The 19,281-nt window shown below is 45.1% G+C and overlaps 1 protein-coding gene across 2 annotated transcripts in view; it reads left to right on the plus strand.

Moving 5' to 3' along the window:
• The window catches only part of LOXHD1 (lipoxygenase homology PLAT domains 1), a 359,211-nt gene that overhangs the window by 25,390 nt on the left and 314,540 nt on the right, over positions 1 to 19,281 (plus strand). For both annotated transcript variants that reach the window (XM_073619032.1, XM_073619042.1), the window contains exons 2-4: positions 5,757 to 5,928; positions 6,690 to 6,845; positions 9,528 to 9,679. In XM_073619032.1, coding sequence (XP_073475133.1) covers positions 5,784 to 5,928; positions 6,690 to 6,845; positions 9,528 to 9,679 — 453 coding nt within the window. In that variant the 5' untranslated portion in view covers positions 5,757 to 5,783. The remainder of the gene's footprint in view (positions 1 to 5,756; positions 5,929 to 6,689; positions 6,846 to 9,527; positions 9,680 to 19,281) is intronic.

Raw genomic sequence — 19,281 nt, forward strand, 5'->3', positions numbered from 1 at the left:
GACTGAAGATATGATACAAGAGATGGTCAGAGACTGAAGACATGATACAAGAGATGGTCAGAGACTGAAGACATGATACAAGAGATGGTCAGAGACTGGAGACATGATACAAGAGATGGTCAGAGACTGGAGACATGATACAAGAGATGGTCAGAGACTGAAGACATGATACAAGAGATGGTCAGAGACTGCAGACATGTAATACAAAAGATGGTCAGAGATTGAAGACATGATACAAGAGATTGTCAGAGACTGCGCATGTAATACTAAAGATGGTCAGAGACTGAAGATATGATACAAGAGATGCTTAGAGACTAAAGACATGATACAAGAGATGGTCAGAGATTGCGCATGTAATACAAAAGATGGTCAGAGACTGAAGACATGATACAAGAGATAGTCAGAGACTGCGCATGTAATACAAGAGATGGTCAGAGACTGAAGATATGATACAAGAGATGGTCAGAGACTGAAGACATGATACAAGAGATGGTCAGAGACTGAAGACATGATACAAGAGATGGTCAGAGACTGAAGACATGATACAAGAGATGGTCAGAGACTGCAGACATGTAATACAAAAGATGGTCAGAGATTGAAGACATGATACAAGAGATGGTCAGAGACTGAAGACATGATACAAGAGATGGTCAGAGACTGCGCATGTAATACAAAAGATGGTCAGAGACTGAAGATATGATACAAAAGATGGTCAGAGACTGAAGACATGATACCAGAGATAGTCAGAGACTGCGCATGTAATACAAAAGATGGTCAGAAACTGAAGACATGATACAAGAGATGGTTAGGGACTGCAGACATCATATAAGAGATAAGTGACTGTGAGCATGAAAAAAAGAGAACGTTTGGGGACTGCTGACATGATACAAGAGAAGGTTAGAGAATGCAAACATGTTACAGGAGCTGCTCAAAGACTGCAGACATGATACCAAAGATGGTTAGGGACTGCGGCCATGATACAATAGATGGTCAGGGACTGCAAACTTGGCACAGGAAATAGTCAGAGACTGCAGACATGATATAAGAGAAGGTTGAAGACATGGTACAGGAGATGGTAAGAGACTGTGGACATGAAACAAGAGATGGTCAGAGACTGCAGGCTTGATACAGGAGATGGTCAGAGACTGGAAATGGTCAGAGACTGCAGATATGGTACAGAGGATGGTCAGAGACTGTGCATGTAATACAAGAGATGGTCAATGACTGCGCATGTAATATAAGAGATGGTCAGAGACTGAAGACATGATACAAGAGATGGTTAGGGACTGCAGACATCATATAAGAGATAAATGACTGTGAGCATGAAAAAGAAAGAACGTTTTGGGGACTGCAGACATGATACAAGAGATGGTTAGAGAATGCACACACGTTAAAGGAGCTGGTCAGAGACTGCAGACATGATACAAAAGATGAATAGGGACTACTTCGGCCATGATAAACTAGATGGCCAAGGACTGCAAACATGGTACAGGAAATAGTCAGAGACTGCAGACATGATATAAGAGAAGGTTGCAGACTGCAGACATGGTACAAGAGATGGTCAGAGACTGCAGACATGATATAAGAGAAGGTTGCAGACATGGTACAAGAGATGGTAAGAGACTGTGTACATGAAACAAGAGATAGTTAGGGACGGCAGGCATGATACAGGAGATGGTCAGAGACTGCAGACATGGTACAAGAGATGATCAGAGACTGCAGACTAGGGCTGGGAGATTTTCTTAAAAAAAAAAAATCTTCGATTCTCTAAAAAAAAAACTCAATTCACGATTCGAATCGAGTTTTTTTTTTTCTTTGGACACCGCGCCGGTCCAAAGGCGCTGCGGCCATGAGCTTTTAGGCGAGGCTGCGGCTTCGGCCTAGTCCGCGGCATCCGGCTGAAGCCGCGGACTATGCCGAAGCCGCGGCCTCGCCTAAAAACTCATGCCCGCAGCGCCTCAGGACCGGCACGGTGAAAAAAAAAAATCTAAAAAAATCGATTTGTTTAAATTTTGAATCGATTTGACCTCTCAACTCGATTCAAGATTTAAATTGATTTTTTCCCCAGCCCTACTGCAGACATGGTACAAGAGATGGTCAGAGGATGCAGACATGATACAAGACATGGTCAGAGAGTGCAGACATGGTACAGGAGATGGTAAAAGACTATGGACATGAAACAAGAGATGATCATAGACTGCAGGCTTGATTCAAGAGATGGTCAGAGACTGGAGATGGTCAGAGACTGCAGACATAGTACAGGAGATGGTCAGAGACTGCAGATATGGTACAGAGGATGGTCAGAGACTGCAGACATGGTACAGGAGATGATCAGAGACTGCAGACATAGTACAGGAGATGGTCAGAGACTGCAGACATAGTACAGGAGATGGTCAGAGACTGCAGACATAGTACAGGAGATGGTCAGAAACTGCAGGCATTATACAGAGGATGGTCAGAGACTGCAGACATGATACAAGAGATGGTCAGAGACCGCAGGCATGATACAAGAGATGGTCAGAGACTGCAGACATAGTACAGGAGATGGTCAGAAACTGCAGGCATTATACAGAGGATGGTCAGAGACTGCAGGCATGATACAAGAGATGGTTAGACCCTGCAGGCATGATACAAGAGATGGTTTGGGACTGTGGACATGACACAAGAGATGGTCAGAGATTGCAAGCTTGCTGCAGGAGACTCTGTGACACTGTAAAGATGATGCAGGCGATGTTGGAGACTGGTAACATGGTTCAAGAGACAGTCGTAGACTTGAGACACATTATAGAAGAATGCTAGAGATCACAGCTATAAGAGCCCTTTCACACCGGGCCGCCCATAGCGTCGGCGGTAAAACGCCACTATTTTAGCGGTGTTTTACCGTTCGGATTATCGGCGAATTTTGGCCGCTAGCGGGGAGCTTTTCCCCCCGCTAGAAAGGGTTAGAACCGCCCGCAATGAGCCGCAATAGCGGCGTTTTGCCGGCGGTATCCCAGCGCTGCCCCATTGATTTCAATGGGGAGCAGCGGTGGAGGAGCGGTAAACACACGGCTCCTTCACCGCTCGGAAGAAGCTGCTGGCAGGACTTTTATCCCGTCCTGCCAGCGCAGCGCTCCGGTGTGAAAGCCCTCGGCTGGAGACAATGCTGCAGCTGTTTGAGGGCGGATTTCTGGTGCTATTTTTAACGCTATAGCGCCTGCAAAACGCCCTTGGTGTGAAAGGGGTCTAAGAGAGCATTAGGGACATCCGCATACTGGAATGCAGATAGCTGATGCCCTATTATATATCATAATCATTAATCATCATCTAATGTGATTCATATAGAGAAACATAAAAGTAAGGCCTGTGGAGTGCACTGTCCAATCATCTATAGCTGATAACGGTATAAGGAGCAGATAGTACGGGCTTTGTATTGTGCTGTGTGGGAGTACTGAGGCCGGGTGCTATGATGTTTTCAGGAAGCACCCTGCTGACCCCTCCCCCAGCCACAATCTGCCTGAATTGTATAGAAAAGCACAGAGACCCAGTGACAATGTCACTAAAATAAGGTATTTAATGAAAATGGAAAAGTTTAATTTTATAATTTAATTAGCATGTTGATGGGGGGGGGGACATAGGGCAAGGCAAAATATAAACAGGTTAAACTTCAGCTTTAATCCGGACAGATTTCGGACAAACAGTCGATTGAATCATTGCATGTTGGGGATCCCTTGCAGGATACAGATTCAGCTGCTTCTGTTACAAAGCGTGTCATTGTTGTGTTTGCCCAGGGCATAATATTTTGTTGTAATGCGGAGTCCCTGTGTTTACATGGGGTTGGACCAGGAATCCAGATCTGTTGACTGTGAGAATAGAGAGTTCACCTGGAAACTGTCAAACACCAACACAGATGACTGCTGTGCTAGTAAAGGTATTAACGGGCCACATACTTGTGTGTGATCTGTATACACAGGTCACAGGTCACTAAAGCACACCCTGCGCGGTATATCCATTACTGCATCATTACCGGCTCATCATCGGCTTCACCAAACTCATTTCTTCTTGTTCACTTCCTAAAGACTTCATCATGTTTTTAGATGATCGCTTCTTGAAATATTTTTTGTTTCGCAGATAGTATACAAAAATTATCACACCGTTTATTGCTCCTTAACCACTTCAGTACTGGGCACTTTCCCCCCCTTCCTGCCCAATTCAGCTGTCAGTGCTGTTGCACTTTGAATGACAATTGCACGATCATGCCACACTGTACCCATATGACATTTTTATCATTTTTTTTTTAGACAGATGGAGCTTTCTTTTGGTATTACAATTTTATGGGGAAATTCGCTTTGATATACAAAGGCTTTGGATTACAAGCATGCTTCCGGAACAAATTATGCTCGCCATCCAAGGTTTTACTGTATAAGTCATTTTTCTCCTTCACTGATGTGTGCTGATGAGGCTGCACTGTTGGGAACTAATAGGCTGCACTGATGGGATCTGATGAGGCTGTACTGATGGGCACTGATAGGCTGCACTGATGGGATCTGATGAGGCGGCATTGATGAGGCAGCACTGATGGGTACTGATGAGAAAGCACTGATTGTCACTAATGAGGAGGCACTGATGGGCTCTGATAAGGCGGCACTGATGAGGCAGCACTGATGGGGACTGATGAGGTGGTACTGGTGGGCACGGATGAGGAGGCACTTATGAGGCTGCACTGATATGTGGCACTGATAGGTGGCACCGATGGGCACTGATAGGTGGCACTGACAGGTAGCACTGATGAGGCAGCACTGATGGGCACTGATGAGGAGGCACTTATGAGGCTGCACTGATATGTGTCACTGATGGACACTGATAGGTGGCACCGATGGGCACTGATAGGTGGCACTGGTAGGCACTGACAGGTAGCACTGATGGGCACTGATAGGTGGCACCAATATGGAGGCACTGATAGGTGGCACTGATAGATGGCACTGATAGGCTGCATTGATGGGCCCTGATAGGCAGGATTGATGGGCACTGATTTGCACTGTTGGGGCTGCACTGATGATCAGTGCACCGATAATCAGTGTGTAAATGTCCCCTGTCACACTTGCCGGATAGCGGGTCTCCTCTCCTCGCGCTGTGACAGTGCGTGAGGAAAGGAATGCTGATTACCTGGCTAGTTTACATGTGATGAGCTGTGATTGGTCCTTTACCCTGATCACGAAGTGCACTGGATGCGCTCCCCAGCGGGCACATGGAGGGTGTGGTTCTAGGAGGACATCCATGGATGCCCTCTCAGAATTGGATGACCGCGCTGTATCCATCTTATTCAAGGGGTGCATGCTGGTTCTGACGTATTCCAAAGAATGCTATGGGTAACTAAGTAAAGGAACAAGCTACAAGCAACCAGTCATGTGGTATGGTACCTGGAAGAATAGTCAAAAATTCCCATAGACACACTCCTAAACCTTGTGGACGGCCTTCACAGAAGAGTTGAAGCTGTTATAGCTGTAAAGGGTGGGCCAACTCAATATTGAACCCTACGGACTAAGACTGGGATGCCATTAAAGTTCATGTGTGTGTAAAGGCAGGCGTCTCAATACTTTTGGTAATATAGTGTATGTACTGCACTTGGTTAACACCATGGATGCACAGGAGTCAGTAAAATTAGCATACTTGCCCTCTTTTTGGGTGTCACACAAACACTGGCAAAATAGGCAACACAGTACGTCTTTTCCATTGCAATCATTTCGAAAATTAATTACGTTGATTGTTTTTTACAGGACGGTGTTTAAACCAGTAAAGACAAAATGCCCACCCAGATGCAGTATTATAACTCCTCGCCATCCGTCACTGGCATCCTGCAGCCTAACAATGTGTCCGATTCTATAGCAGCAGCTCGGCCAAGAGATGTCTACCCCGCTGCAACTGTACCACGCATCCGACCCGCTACAGGTAAGTCTTGATGCAACCAAAGCAGCAGGGCTGGTCTGAGGGGTTGGTAGAAGAGGCAGTTGCCTTGGCCACTTATGAAGAAGGGGAAAGGGGTGAAAAAGGAAGGGCCTGCAACCTATACTGCTGAAGTCTCCTGGGTGAGGGGTGCACTTTTCAGTTACAGGGATTTTGGTCCACTCTTCTTTACAGATCTTCTCTAAATACTTCTCGTGGCAATTCGAAGTTTCGGCTCCCTCCATACATTTTCTAGTGCTAGGCCACTCCATGACCTCAATGTGCTTCTTCTTGAGCCATTCCTTTGTTGCCTTGGCGGTATGTTTTGGGTCATTGTCGTGCTGGAAGACCCATCCACCACCCATCTTCACCACCACCCACCCGTGTTCTGGCTGAGGGAAGAAGGTTCTCACCTTCAAGATTTTACAATACATGGCCCCATCCATTGGCCCCTCTATGCAGCAAGGTTGGCCTGTACCTTTAGAAACAGCCCCAAAGCATCATGTTTCCACCTCCGTGCTTGACTGTGGGGGTGCTGTTCTTAGGGTCGAAGTCAGCATTTTTCTTCCTAAAAGTGTTGCTTTTCTCCACAATGGCTCCAGAAACAGCAATAAAACTTGACAGATATTCCACCCCTAATGTACAATGTCAAAAAAAAAAAAAAAAAAAATATATATATATATTGTTATACTTAAAAAAATTAAGATTGAATTAATGAATTGCGCTGGGTTCACACAACCAAATGCATGCAATGTGTCTGTTTTCAGGGTTTCAGTTCAGAGACGCCTCCCCTCCCCGTGGTAAGCCGGTGTGGAATGATTCACGGAAGACAGGGGAATTCAACAACTCATTGCGGAGATACAAATCTACCCTGAATCACCGGCCAGTGCAATCCGTACTGAGTAAAAAAGCGCCATTTGCAGGTAATGTCCGGTACCAACCTGAAATCTGTCCATTTACTGCAGGAAGACACACAAAACCAATCTCAGAATACCATGAGACGGTTTATGAATTCTCCCTTCTAGTATTGAGAAAGTGTATTGCACCATAACCCTGTTTAGGTATAAAAATCAGATCTTTCTTTCTTTCTTTCTTTCTTTCTTTCTTTCTTTCTTTCTTTCTTTCTTTCTTTCTTTCTTTCTCTCTCTCTCTTTCTCCTTTTCTCTTTCTTTCTTCTCTCTCTCTCTTTCTTCTTTTCTCTTTCGTTCTTCTCTCTCTCTCTCTCTCTCTCTCTCTCTCTCTCTCTCTCTCTCTCCCTCTCTCCTTTTCTCTTTCTTCTCTCTCTCTCCTTTTCTCTTTCTTCTCTCTCTCTCTCTCTCTTCTTCTCTTCTCTCTTTCTCTTTTTCTTCTCTAGCAGCGACAGCTGGGGTCCAGCACAAAGCACAGAAGCTGAAATGGTCAACTCCATAAGGGTCAGCAATTGATCACTGTTAGAAATGATCTGTTGCTGCACAGCAACATGGAGCATCTGGACCTGAAATCCACTGACCAGTTCAGACCTCCATGAAAAAATTGTGAAATCAGAAAAAGTCAAAAAAATAAAATAATATATATATATATATATATATATATATATATATATATATATATATATATATATACACACACACACACAGTGTCTTGAAAAATTATTCATACCCCTTGAATAGTGGACGGCCATGTCTTGGTAGGTTTGCAGTTGTGCCATACTCTTTCCATTTTCAGATGATGGATTGAACAGTGCTCCGTGAGATGTTCAAAGCTTGGAATATTTTTTTATAACCTAACTCTGCTTTAAACTTCTCCAAAACTTTATCCCTGACCTGTCTGGTGTGTTCCTTGGCCTTCATAACGCTGTTTGTTCACTAACAAACCTCTGAGTGGGTTCGCAGAACAGCTGTATTTATACTGAGATTGAATTGCATACAGGTGGCCTCTATTTACCAATTAGGTGACTTCTGAAGGCAATTGGTTCCACTAGATTTTAGTTAGGGATATCAGAGTGAAGGGGGCTGAATACAAATGCACGCCACACTTTTCACATATTTATTTGTAAACAAAAAAATTGAAAACCATTAATCATTTTGCTTCCACTTCACAATTATGTGCCACTTTGTGTTGGTCTATCACATAAAATCCCAATAAAATACATTCAATGTTTTTGGTTGTAACATGACAAAGTGTAGAAAATTTCAAGGGGTATGAATACTTTTTCAAGCCACTGTATATAAAAATATAAAAATGAACAGAAATATACCCCTCCTAGCTTAACCACCAGGTTGCATGTCTGATTTGTGCATTCACTGTACAAATGTCTGGTGTTTTCTGCCGCTGCTGACTGATATTAGTTAACTTTGCTCCAAGTTATCTTTATGGACTACAGAACACCCCCTTCCTAAGTTGGGGAGAGGAGGGGCAGGTGTTTCATAGTCTGAAAACAGTAACACAATCACTCCAATGCCACATCCTTAACTATAACTCAAAAAAGGAAGAAAAACACTTGGCCAGACTTTAGAGGCGAAATAGAACGCATTATTTTCATAAAATCCATCATTTTATTTGTAAACAAAGTATAAAAAAGACACATTAAAATGTATCAATTAAATGCATATACATGTAGATGCAACAAATGGCCAAAATAAGCCATGAATTTCGCAGTAATATTGTTACGTACTATTGAGTGAATGAACCCCTGTGCGTCAACATGTTAGGCTGGTCCGCTTCCTCAGGACACACAAAAAAGGGGAAGAAATAGGTCTAACTACACAAATAGATAAAATATCCAATTATATTATGCACGAATATCAAGCATGTACTATTAACACTTCATGTAAAAAGAGTTGTATCCATAAAGATAGCACATCCACCTCGCCTGGATGATGAAACGCACATGCAGTAGTCTACCTGGGCGGTGACCGGAGCAAAAGAAAGGCCGACTAATCAACACCCCACGGCTGGTATACCCACGCTACAATATTAAAATAACCCATAACTAGTCTCTCTCTAGGGAGATAGAGATATACATCCAAATATACACATAGACTTACACTAGAGCTGGGAAATATGTATATGGTATATAATAATGGATGCTACTCTTTTTACATGAAGTGCTAATATTACATGCTTGATTTTTGTGCATAAAATAATTGGATATTTTATCTATTTGTGTAGTAAAACCTATTTCTTCCTCCTTTGTGTGTCCTGAGGAAGCGGAAAGGCGAAACACGTTGATGCACAGAGGCTCATTCACTCAATATTATGTAACAATATTACTGTTAAATTTATTGCTTATTTTGGCTATTTGTTGCACTCTAAGACACCCTAGGATAGAAAGTGGCATCGCCAGGTGAGAAAAAAAAAAATCAGAAAATCAGAAAAGGAAAGGATGCCAAAAAAAAACGCAAACCACCACAACTAGGGGCTTGTGAGCTGCAATATATTACATTTTCGTTCTTGGGTTTAGATACACGTAAATCAAAACATCTTAACCGCTGATGCTAACATAACCCAGCCCCTAAAAAAATCCCTTATATTAAGTTCACAGATGGATTCTAGTTGTTCATTATTATGTGTAATGTTTTTTTTTGCTTTTTTTTTTTATTCTTAATGCTGTTCTATGTTACCAGCTCGGACCATGAGTGCCCACCCTGGGGGTTATCGGTATAAAAACGGGCACATGGACACCCTGCCGTCTTATAGCCCCATGAACGACCCTCACTTGTATGACTACTATGCCAAGAAGTTTGGGCTGCAGACTGACTCCAGCCCTTCCACTCTGGTAAGAATTCTTTTTTTTTCTTTTACACTAGCACATGAACGTGTTCAAAATCGGGGGATTTTGCGCTCTTTCACAAATCAGTCGCATTTGCAATACCATTAATTGTTAATGGAACCCCAATCATTTTAAGCAAGACACAGCAAAAGGCAAATGATACTTCAGCTTCTTTGCGGCGTTTGTCACTTGTAAGGCCCCCCCCCACTAAAATGAATCAATCATTTTTAAAAATGTAAACTCTTTCATTACATATGTATTTCTGCACACAGAATAAAGACAGAGCGCTAACACTTTGCCTGAGCCTACAACAGTAAAAGGTATATACTTCACAGCACAGCATACAGAGTATGGCCAGGAAGGAGTATGTAATGTACACTGCATGTTGCTTAATCTTGTCTGCTGCGATTTGTTTGCTGTGTTGTACATTACATACTCCTGAGAACCACACCTGTTTACTGCACTACACACTATGTTATCCTGACCTCTGCTCTTTACGTTGGGCTTTTTGATAGTTTAAGCTGTGCCATGCATTACCTACTCCTGACTACTGAACTCTTTATGCTCTTTTATGCACAAGCAGAGTGGTCAGCATTATGTTACATCAGGAGTATGTAACTTACAGCCCAGCGCACAAAGTGCAGTGGTCAAGTGTATGTAATTTGCAGCACAACAGAGTGCAGGGCTTAGGAATATGCAAAGTACACCTCATCATACAGAGTGCAGCATCAGGAGTACAGCAGAGTGGCCCTTAGTATGTAACACAGGGCAGTAAGGAGTATGGAACATAAAGTACATACTGTACTCTGTATTCCATGCCATACATTACACACTTTGACCACTGAACTCTGTATTCTGTGCTGTATCCCAATAAATTTCCCTCCTTCTCCCCAGGCAAAAATACATTTCAGCAAAAAAAAAAAACCCTTCCTCAAGCAACCCTCCCCAAATATGTATTTATTGCTTACCTCTGCACCCTTCTCCCACCACTTACAGATGCCCCCCCATCCACATCTCATCTCTGGGCCCCCATTCCCCACCATATTTGAACTTCTACATCCACAGCTCTCACCTCTGCATCCCCCTCTCCCATCCACAGCTCTCACCTCTGTACCTAATCCCCCTCTACCATCCACAGCTCTCACCTCGGCACCTAGTCCCCCTCTCCCATCCACAGCTCTCACCTCAGCACCTATTCCTCATCCCCATCCACAGCTCTCACCTCTGCACCTAGTCCCCCTCTCCCATCCACAGCTCTCACCTCTGTACCTAGTCCCCCTTTCCCATCCACAGCTCTCACCTCAGCACCTAGTCCCCCTCTCCCATCCACAGCTCTCACCTCTGCACCTATTCCCCATCCCCATCCACAGCTCTCACCTCTGCACCTAGTCCCCATCCCCATCCACAGCTCTCACCTCTGCACTTAGACCCCATCCCCATCCACAGCTCTCACCTCTGCACCTAGTCCCCCTCTCCCATCCACAGCTCTCACCTCTGCACCAAGACAGTCACACACAAATCTGTTGCCACTGTGGAGCTGCAGGTGGCTGTCTGGGGGCAGGTTCGGAATCACTGGGGGGGGGGGGGGGGGGGGGCAGAGCGATGATGTCAGCAAGAGCAATTTGGCTACACCCACTGCTTGCTGCAGCATGCTATGCCCACCGGATTACTACTGTCCTTGGGACACCCAAAGGTGTCCCAGGCTGCTAAAGTGTTCAGGTTTGGCTTATAGAAAAAGTGGCAACCCTATTCCTATCCCTATCCACAGCTCTCACCTCTGCACCTAGTCCCCATCCACAGCTCTCACCTCTGCACCTAGTCCCCGTACACAGCTCTCACCTCTGCAGCTAGTCCCCCTCTCCCATCCACAGCTCTCACCTCTGCACCTGGTCCCGATCCCTATCCACAGCTCTCACCTCTGCACCTGGTCCCCATCTCCATCCACAGCTCTCACCTCTGCAGCTAGTCCCCCTCTCCCATCCACAGCTCTCACCTCTGCACCTAGTCCCCATCCCCATCCACAGCTCTCACCTCTGCACCTAGTCCCCATCTAGGGTTGCCACCTGTCCGGGATTCACCCGGACAGTTCGGGTTTTGAATCATGTGTCCAGGTTTCAGACGGACTGAAACCCGGACACATTATTTAGACTGGGCTTTGGCTCCCCAAGTAACCAAGACAGTCACACACAAATCTGTTGCCACTGTGGAGCTGCAGGCGGCTGTCTGGGGGCAGGTTCGGAATCACTGGGGGGGGCAGAGCGATGATGTCAGCAAGAGCAATTTGGCTACACCCACTGCTTGCTGCAGCATGCTATGCCCACCGGATTACTACTGTCCTTGGGACACCCAAAGGTGTCCCAGGCTGCTAAGGTGTTCAGGTTTGGCTTATAGAAAAAGTGGCAACCCTATTCCTATCCCTATCCACAGCTCTTACCTATGCACCTAGTCCCCATCCACAGCTCTCACCTCTGCACCTAGTCCCCGTCTCCCATCCACAGCTCTCACCTCTGCACCTGGTCCCGATCCCTATCCACAGCTCTCACCTCTGCACCTAATCCCGGTCCACAGCTCTCACCTCTGCACCTAGTCCCCGTCCACAGCTCTCACCTCTGCACCTAGTCCCCCTCTCCCATCCACAGCTCTCACCTCTGCACCTGGTCCCGATCCCTATCCACAGCTCTCACCTCTGCACCTAGTCCCCATCCACAGCTCTCACCTCTGCACCTAGTCCCCGTCCACAGCTCTCACCTCTGCACCTAGTCCCCCTCTCCCATCCACAGCTCTCACCTCTGCACCTGGTCCCCATCTCCATCCACAGCTCTCACCTCTGCACCTAGTCTCCCTCTCCCATCCACAGCTCTCACCTCTGCACCTAGTCCCCATCCCCATCCACAGCTCTCACCTCTGCACCTAGTCCCCATCCCCATCCACAGCTCTCACCTCTGCACCTAGTCCCCATCTAGGGTTGCCACCTGTCCGGGATTCACCCGGACAGTTCGGGTTTTGAATCATGTGTCCAGGTTTCAGGCGGACTGAAACCCGGACACATTATTTAGACTGGGCTTTGGCTCCCCAAGTAACCAAGACAGTCACACACAAATCTGTTGCCACTGTGGAGCTGCAGGCGGCTGTCTGGGGGCAGGTTCGGAATCACTGGGGGGGGCAGAGCGATGATGTCAGCAAGAGCAATTTGGCTACACCCACTGCTTGCTGCAGCATGCTATGCCCACCGGATTACTACTGTCCTTGGGACACCCAAAGGTGTCCCAGGTTGCTAAAGTGTTCAGGTTTGGCTTATAGAAAAAGTGGCAACCCTATTCCTATCCCTATCCACAGCTCTCGCCTCTGCACCTAGTCCCCATCCACAGCTCTCACCTCTGCACCTAGTCCCCATCCACAGCTCTCACCTCTGCACCTAGTCCCCGTCCACAGCTCTCACCTCTGCAGCTAGTCCCCCTCTCCCATCCACAGCTCTCACCTCTGCACCTAGTCCCCGTCCACAGCTCTCACCTCTGCAGCTAGTCCCCCTCTCCCATCCACAGCTCTCACCTCTGCAGCTACTCCCCCTCTCCCATCCACAGCTCTCACCTCTGCACCTAGTCCCAGTCCACAGCTCTCACCTCTGCAGCTAGTCCCCCTCTCCCATCCACAGCTCTCACCTCTGCACCTAGTCCCCATCCCCATCCACAGCTCTCACCTCTGCACCTAGTCCCCATCCCCATCCACAGCTCTCACCTCTGCACCTAGTCCCCATCTAGGGTTGCCACCTGTCCGGGATTCACCCGGACAGTTCGGGTTTTGAATCATGTGTCCAGGTTTCAGGCGGACTGAAACCCGGACACATTATTTAGACTGGGCTTTGGCTCCCCAAGTAACCAAGACAGTCACACACAAATCTGTTGCCACTGTGGAGCTGCAGGCGGCTGTCTGGGGGCAGGTTCGGAATCACTGGGGGGGGCAGAGCGATGATGTCAGCAAGAGCAATTTGGCTACACCCACTGCTTGCTGCAGCATGCTATGCCCACCGGATTACTACTGTCCTTGGGACACCCAAAGGTGTCCCAGGTTGCTAAAGTGTTCAGGTTTGGCTTATAGAAAAAGTGGCAACCCTATTCCTATCCCTATCCACAGCTCTCGCCTCTGCACCTAGTCCCCATCCACAGCTCTCACCTCTGCACCTAGTCCCCATCCACAGCTCTCACCTCTGAACCTAGTCCCCGTACACAGCTCTCACCTCTGCACCTAGTCCTCGTACACAGCTCTCACCTCTGCAGCTACTCCCCCTCTCCCATCCACAGCTCTCACCTCTGCACCTAGTCCCCGTCCACAGCTCTCATCTCTGCACCTAGTCCCGGTCCACAGCTCTCACCTCTGCACCTAGTCCCGGTCCACAGCTCTCACCTCTGCACCTAGTTCCCGTCCACAGCTCTCACCTCTGCTCCTAGTCCCCGTACACAGCTCTCACCTCTGCAGCTACTCCCCCTCTCCCATCCACAGCTCTCACCTCTGCACCTAGTCCCCGTCCACAGCTCTCACCTCTGCAGCTAGTCCCCCTCTCCCATCCACAGCTCTCACCTCTGCAGCTACTCCCCCTCTCCCATCCACAGCTCTCACCTCTGCACCTAGTCCCCGTCCACAGCTCTCACCTCTGCAGCTAGTCCCCCTCTCCCATCCACAGCTCTCACCTCTGCACCTAGTCCCCATCCCCATCCACAACTCTCACCTCTGCACCTAGCCCCTATCCCCATCCACAGCTCTCACATCTGCATGCCAACCCCCTCCATCCACAGCTGTCACCTCTGTAACATCTCCCCCTTCATCCACAGCTCTCATGTATGCACCTAGTCCCCAGCCACAGCTCTTATTTCTGCATCCTCCCCCCATCCACAGCTCTCAGCTCTGTAACACCTCCCACTTCATCCACAGCTCTCACCTTTGCACCTAGTCCCCATCCACAGCTCTCCCATATGCATCTCAACCACCTCCATCAGGGCCACTAATAGGGGCACACAGGGGGGCCGGACAGCAAGGGGATTGGTGCGGTGGGACAGGGTGACAATTACAGAACAGTGCACTGTGTCTCTGTCTCTCCCTCCAGCAGCTGAAAGCGGTTTCTCCCCCTCTCTCTCCTGCTGGCTTTTAGCTGCTGGAGGGAAAGACACAGACATAGTCCATTGTTCCGTAATTGTTCTATCCTACCGCACCGATCCTCCTCCCTGTGCTGCCTACAACTGATCCCCCTACACCTCACAGCGCTGCTGTCCGTCTTCCTTCTTCTGCCTTCTGCTGTGGGCACACAGGTGGATAGTGAGTGGGGGAAGAAACCTGTATATATGTCGTTTACCGCCCCCTTCTTTTTCTGAATTGAACACAGTGAGCGATCGGTACGGATCGCTCCTGTGGCCATTCATAACTGAGCATAGTAAACTGTGTTTACTATGCTTAAGTTTATGAATGGCCAAGAGCCTCTGTCTCCTGTTCATTCGTATTCAGTGCAACTGAGGCTACAGGGAAAAGGAATTTCTCTGTCTTAAAGGCCAGGGATTAATTTTTAAAAACAGGGACACGTCCAGGGACACTTCTTCGGGTGGGGGATCTCCTCAAATCAGGGACTGTCCCTGGAAACCAGAGACATCTTGTCACTCTACTGTAAGAGGTTCATACCAGGTCATATTCACATATTCAGTTACTTATACTGCTTGCATTTAAAAAATAAATTTACTGATGCATTAATGACTACACAGTTCTATTTATTTGTGTCTTTTATATCTGCCTGGAGTTCAGCGTTGGGCCTGAACCTTTCATTTCTTGTTTGTTTTTATGGAATCATTATTTGTTTATAAGGATAACTACGTTTTAATACCCTTTATTTTATTAATTTAATAAAATGATGACACTTTGATGAATACATACTTTTGAGTCTACCATCTGGTCTACGGGGTCACCCATAATGTCCCATAAAATTATCCACATCTTATAAATTTGCTGGAAGAGGAGTCCCTAAAAGCTGCCTGAATGTCAGTATGCCCCATATTGCCGCGTTGTACTTTTATTCTATTATCTTCCAACACAGCCGTGATCTGTAAGCGCTGAACCGAATTTCTGGTGCTTTCTGTGTCACTGACCTGAAATGAGTACCCAGAGGAGCAGTTCTGACCTACTCACTTACATAGTTAATTAGGTTGAAAAAAGACACATGTCCATCAAACGGGACCGCTAACACACCTCTGCAGCTTTGACCTACAATAAAGAAGAATAAAAGTCTGTGGTTAAAATATAAAGAGTTCTGTGAGCCTCCACTAATCCAAAATGCCTTAATTATCAAAAATCAGCTGCAAGCGTTAAACATGCCTCATATATCATGCAAATGTGGATAAATAAATATATACGCTGCGCTTTCCAAAGTCATACACTATACCAGTGTAAAAAAAAAATATAAAAAACCTCCAATAGTGAAAAAAAATGTCTTATATATATTTTTGGGATGTATTTGCACATTATTTTGATGAGTTTATTTGTTTTTGTTTTTTGCACGGTTGCGAGCGCTGTAATTTATTATTATATAGGTAGATAAATAATACAGTTTTTCTGAAACGGATGGTTCCTGTGGAATGGATCAGAAGATATTAAAAGAGATTAAAAGAAAATTTCCCCCGCTAACCAGAGACTTTTAAATAAATATATACGCTGCGCTTTCCAAAGTCATACACTATACCAGTGTAAAAAGAAACATATAAAAAAAATAGTGAAAAAAAAAACGTCTTTCCTAACAGTGAAAAGTGACACTAGTGCAATAAATGAAAACATATATTAAAAATAAATATAAATATTACACATATCTTAAAAATAAAAGATGTGTATATAAAAGCATAAACAATGATGATAATAGATATAAAGTGCTACTGTGCAAAGAGGTGCAATTCCCACTTTTATGATCCTGTATAGATTATTAGTGACCCAATAATGCATAAAAAAAGTGCTGTGCATGTGCATAGCATCCAGTATTATATAGTATATCAATATTGCATTGCTGGGTTGTTCAAAGAAGTGCTCCTGTACAAGTGTATGGTATCCAAAAAGAGTCTATCCAGGTGTAATAAAGTCCATGCGATTATAAAATTGCTAAATGCAATAAAGTTTATGCGATTCTAAAATCCAGAACATGCCGTGGTGTTCCTCACTCTGGTGCTCCCCTTAGGTAATTAATGCTCACCTCAGAGCGTGCGACCTTGCAACTAAGCGCAGTCAAATCACGCATATGAGCCACCTCTGGGCTCTTGTAGTTACACCGGAATCCTGGACTCGTCAGTATGGTACCTCAGTGAGTATATAAAATAAAGACTTGATAGTGTAATAGAGTTTTAATGGGTTAATAAACAGAAAGCAAAAAAGACCCCCAACTGGGGTACTCACTTAGATTAGGTGAACCAGTGCAGCGCTCTATATCAGGTAAAACAATGGTAAATAGCGGACTGGTATCGGGATGGTATGTTGTTCCTCTCTGTCAGATCACCTGTACAAACGTGCCGTCCTGTCCCCGTCCCCTACGCGTCTCGATACAGGGGTTTCCCTATCTTCGTAAACCCCCGTATCTTCTTAAGAAACCCCTGTATCGAGACGCGTAGGGGACGGGGACAGGACGGCACGTTCCAATACCAGTCCGCTATTTACCATTGTTTTAGGTGGTTCATATGCGTGTTTTGACTGCGCTTAGTTGCAAGGTCTCACGTTCTGAGGTGAGCATTAAATACCTAAGGGGAGCACCAGAGTGAGGAACACCACGGCATGTTCTGGATTTTAGAATCGCATGAACTTTATTGCACTTAGCAGTTTTATAATCGCATGAACTTTATAATTGCATGAACTTTATTACATCTGGATAGACTCTTTTTGGATACCATACACTTGTACAGGAGCACTTCTGTGAACAACCCAGCAATGCAATATTGATATACTATATAATACTGGATGCTATGAATATGCACTGGAGCAGTTTTTTTTATGCATTAGTGGGTCACTGATAATCTATACAGGATCATAAAAGTGGGAATTGCACCTTTTTGCCCAGTAGCACTTTATATCTATTATCATCATTGTTTATGCTTTTATATACACATCTTTTATTATTTTAATGTGTTCATTTATTGCACTAGTGTCACTTTTCACTATTAGGAAAGACGTTTTTTTTTTTTTTTTCACTATTGGAGGTTTTTTATATGTTTCTTTTTACACTGGTATAGTGTATGACTTTGGGAAGCCTAGCATATATATTTATTTAAAAATCTCTGGTTAGCCGGGGAAATTTTCTTTTAACTGGGGAAAATATCATTCTGATCCATTCCATAGGAACCATCCGTTTCAGAAAAACTGTATTATTTATCTACCTATATAATAATAAATTACAGCGCTCGCCACCGTGCAAAAAACAAAAACAAATAAACTCATCAAACGTCCTTAAATGGAAACGTCCCAAACGTCTTCCATTTAAGGATTATGGAGGCCACTGTGTTCTTAGGAACCTTAAATGCAGCAGAATTTTTTTTGTAACCTTGGCCAGATCTGTGCCTTGCCACAATTCTGTCTCTGAGCTCTTCAGGCAGTTCCTTTGACCTCATGATTCTCATTTGCTCTGACATGCACTGTGAGCTGTAAGGTCTTATATAGACAGGTGTGTGGCTTTCCTAATCAAGTCCAATCAGTATAATCAAACACAGCTGGACTCAAATGAAGGTGTAGAACCATCTCAAGGATGATCAGAAGAAATGGACAGCACCTGAGTTAAATATATGAGTGTCACAGCAAAGGGTCTGAATACTTAGTACCATGTGATATTTCAGTTTTTCTTTTTTATTAAATCTGCAAAAATGTCAACAATTCTGTGTTTTTTGTCAATATGGGGTGCTGTGTGTACATTAATGAGGAAAAAAAATGAACGTAAATGATTTTAGCAAAGGGCTGCAATATAACAAAGAGTGAAAAATTTAGGGCGTCTGAATACTTTCCGTCCCCACTGTATTTATTATAGCAAAAAAGAAAAAAATATTGCTTTTTTTTCAAAATTGTCGCTCTTTTTTTGTTTATAGCGCAAAAAAAAAAAAAAAAAACGCAGAGATGATCAAATACCACCAAAAGAAAGCTCTATTTGTGGGAAAAAAAGGACGTCAATTTTGTTTGGGAGCCACGTCGCACGACCGCGCAATTGTCAGTTAAAGCGACGCAGTGCCGAATCGCAAAAAGTGCTCTGGTCAGGAAGGGGGTAAAATCCTCGGGGGCCGAAGTGGTTAACTGACAATTTTACTAAAACTGGAGAGTCCAAAATCTGGTGCAATAGAAACCAATCAGCTTCCAGATATTTTTTTTTTATGTCAAAGCTTAATTGAACAAGCTGAAGTTAGAAGCTGATTGGCTACCATGCACAGCTGCACCAGATTTTGCACTCTCCAGCTTTAGTAAATCAGCCCCAGAAAGTCTGCCAGAGGATCGTTGTGACAGCCAGGCAGCTGGCATTTCCATAACCATATGTTTCATTCTTGTTATGTCTTTTTTAAAATCTAAAAATATTAAATGTTTTCCACAACTGGCTGCAGTCGCCTCAACTGAAGCAGTTT

Source organism: Aquarana catesbeiana, linkage group LG01 (assembly GCF_042186555.1).
Source record: "Aquarana catesbeiana isolate 2022-GZ linkage group LG01, ASM4218655v1, whole genome shotgun sequence".
In the NCBI taxonomy this organism is placed as follows: domain Eukaryota; kingdom Metazoa; phylum Chordata; class Amphibia; order Anura; family Ranidae; genus Aquarana; species Aquarana catesbeiana.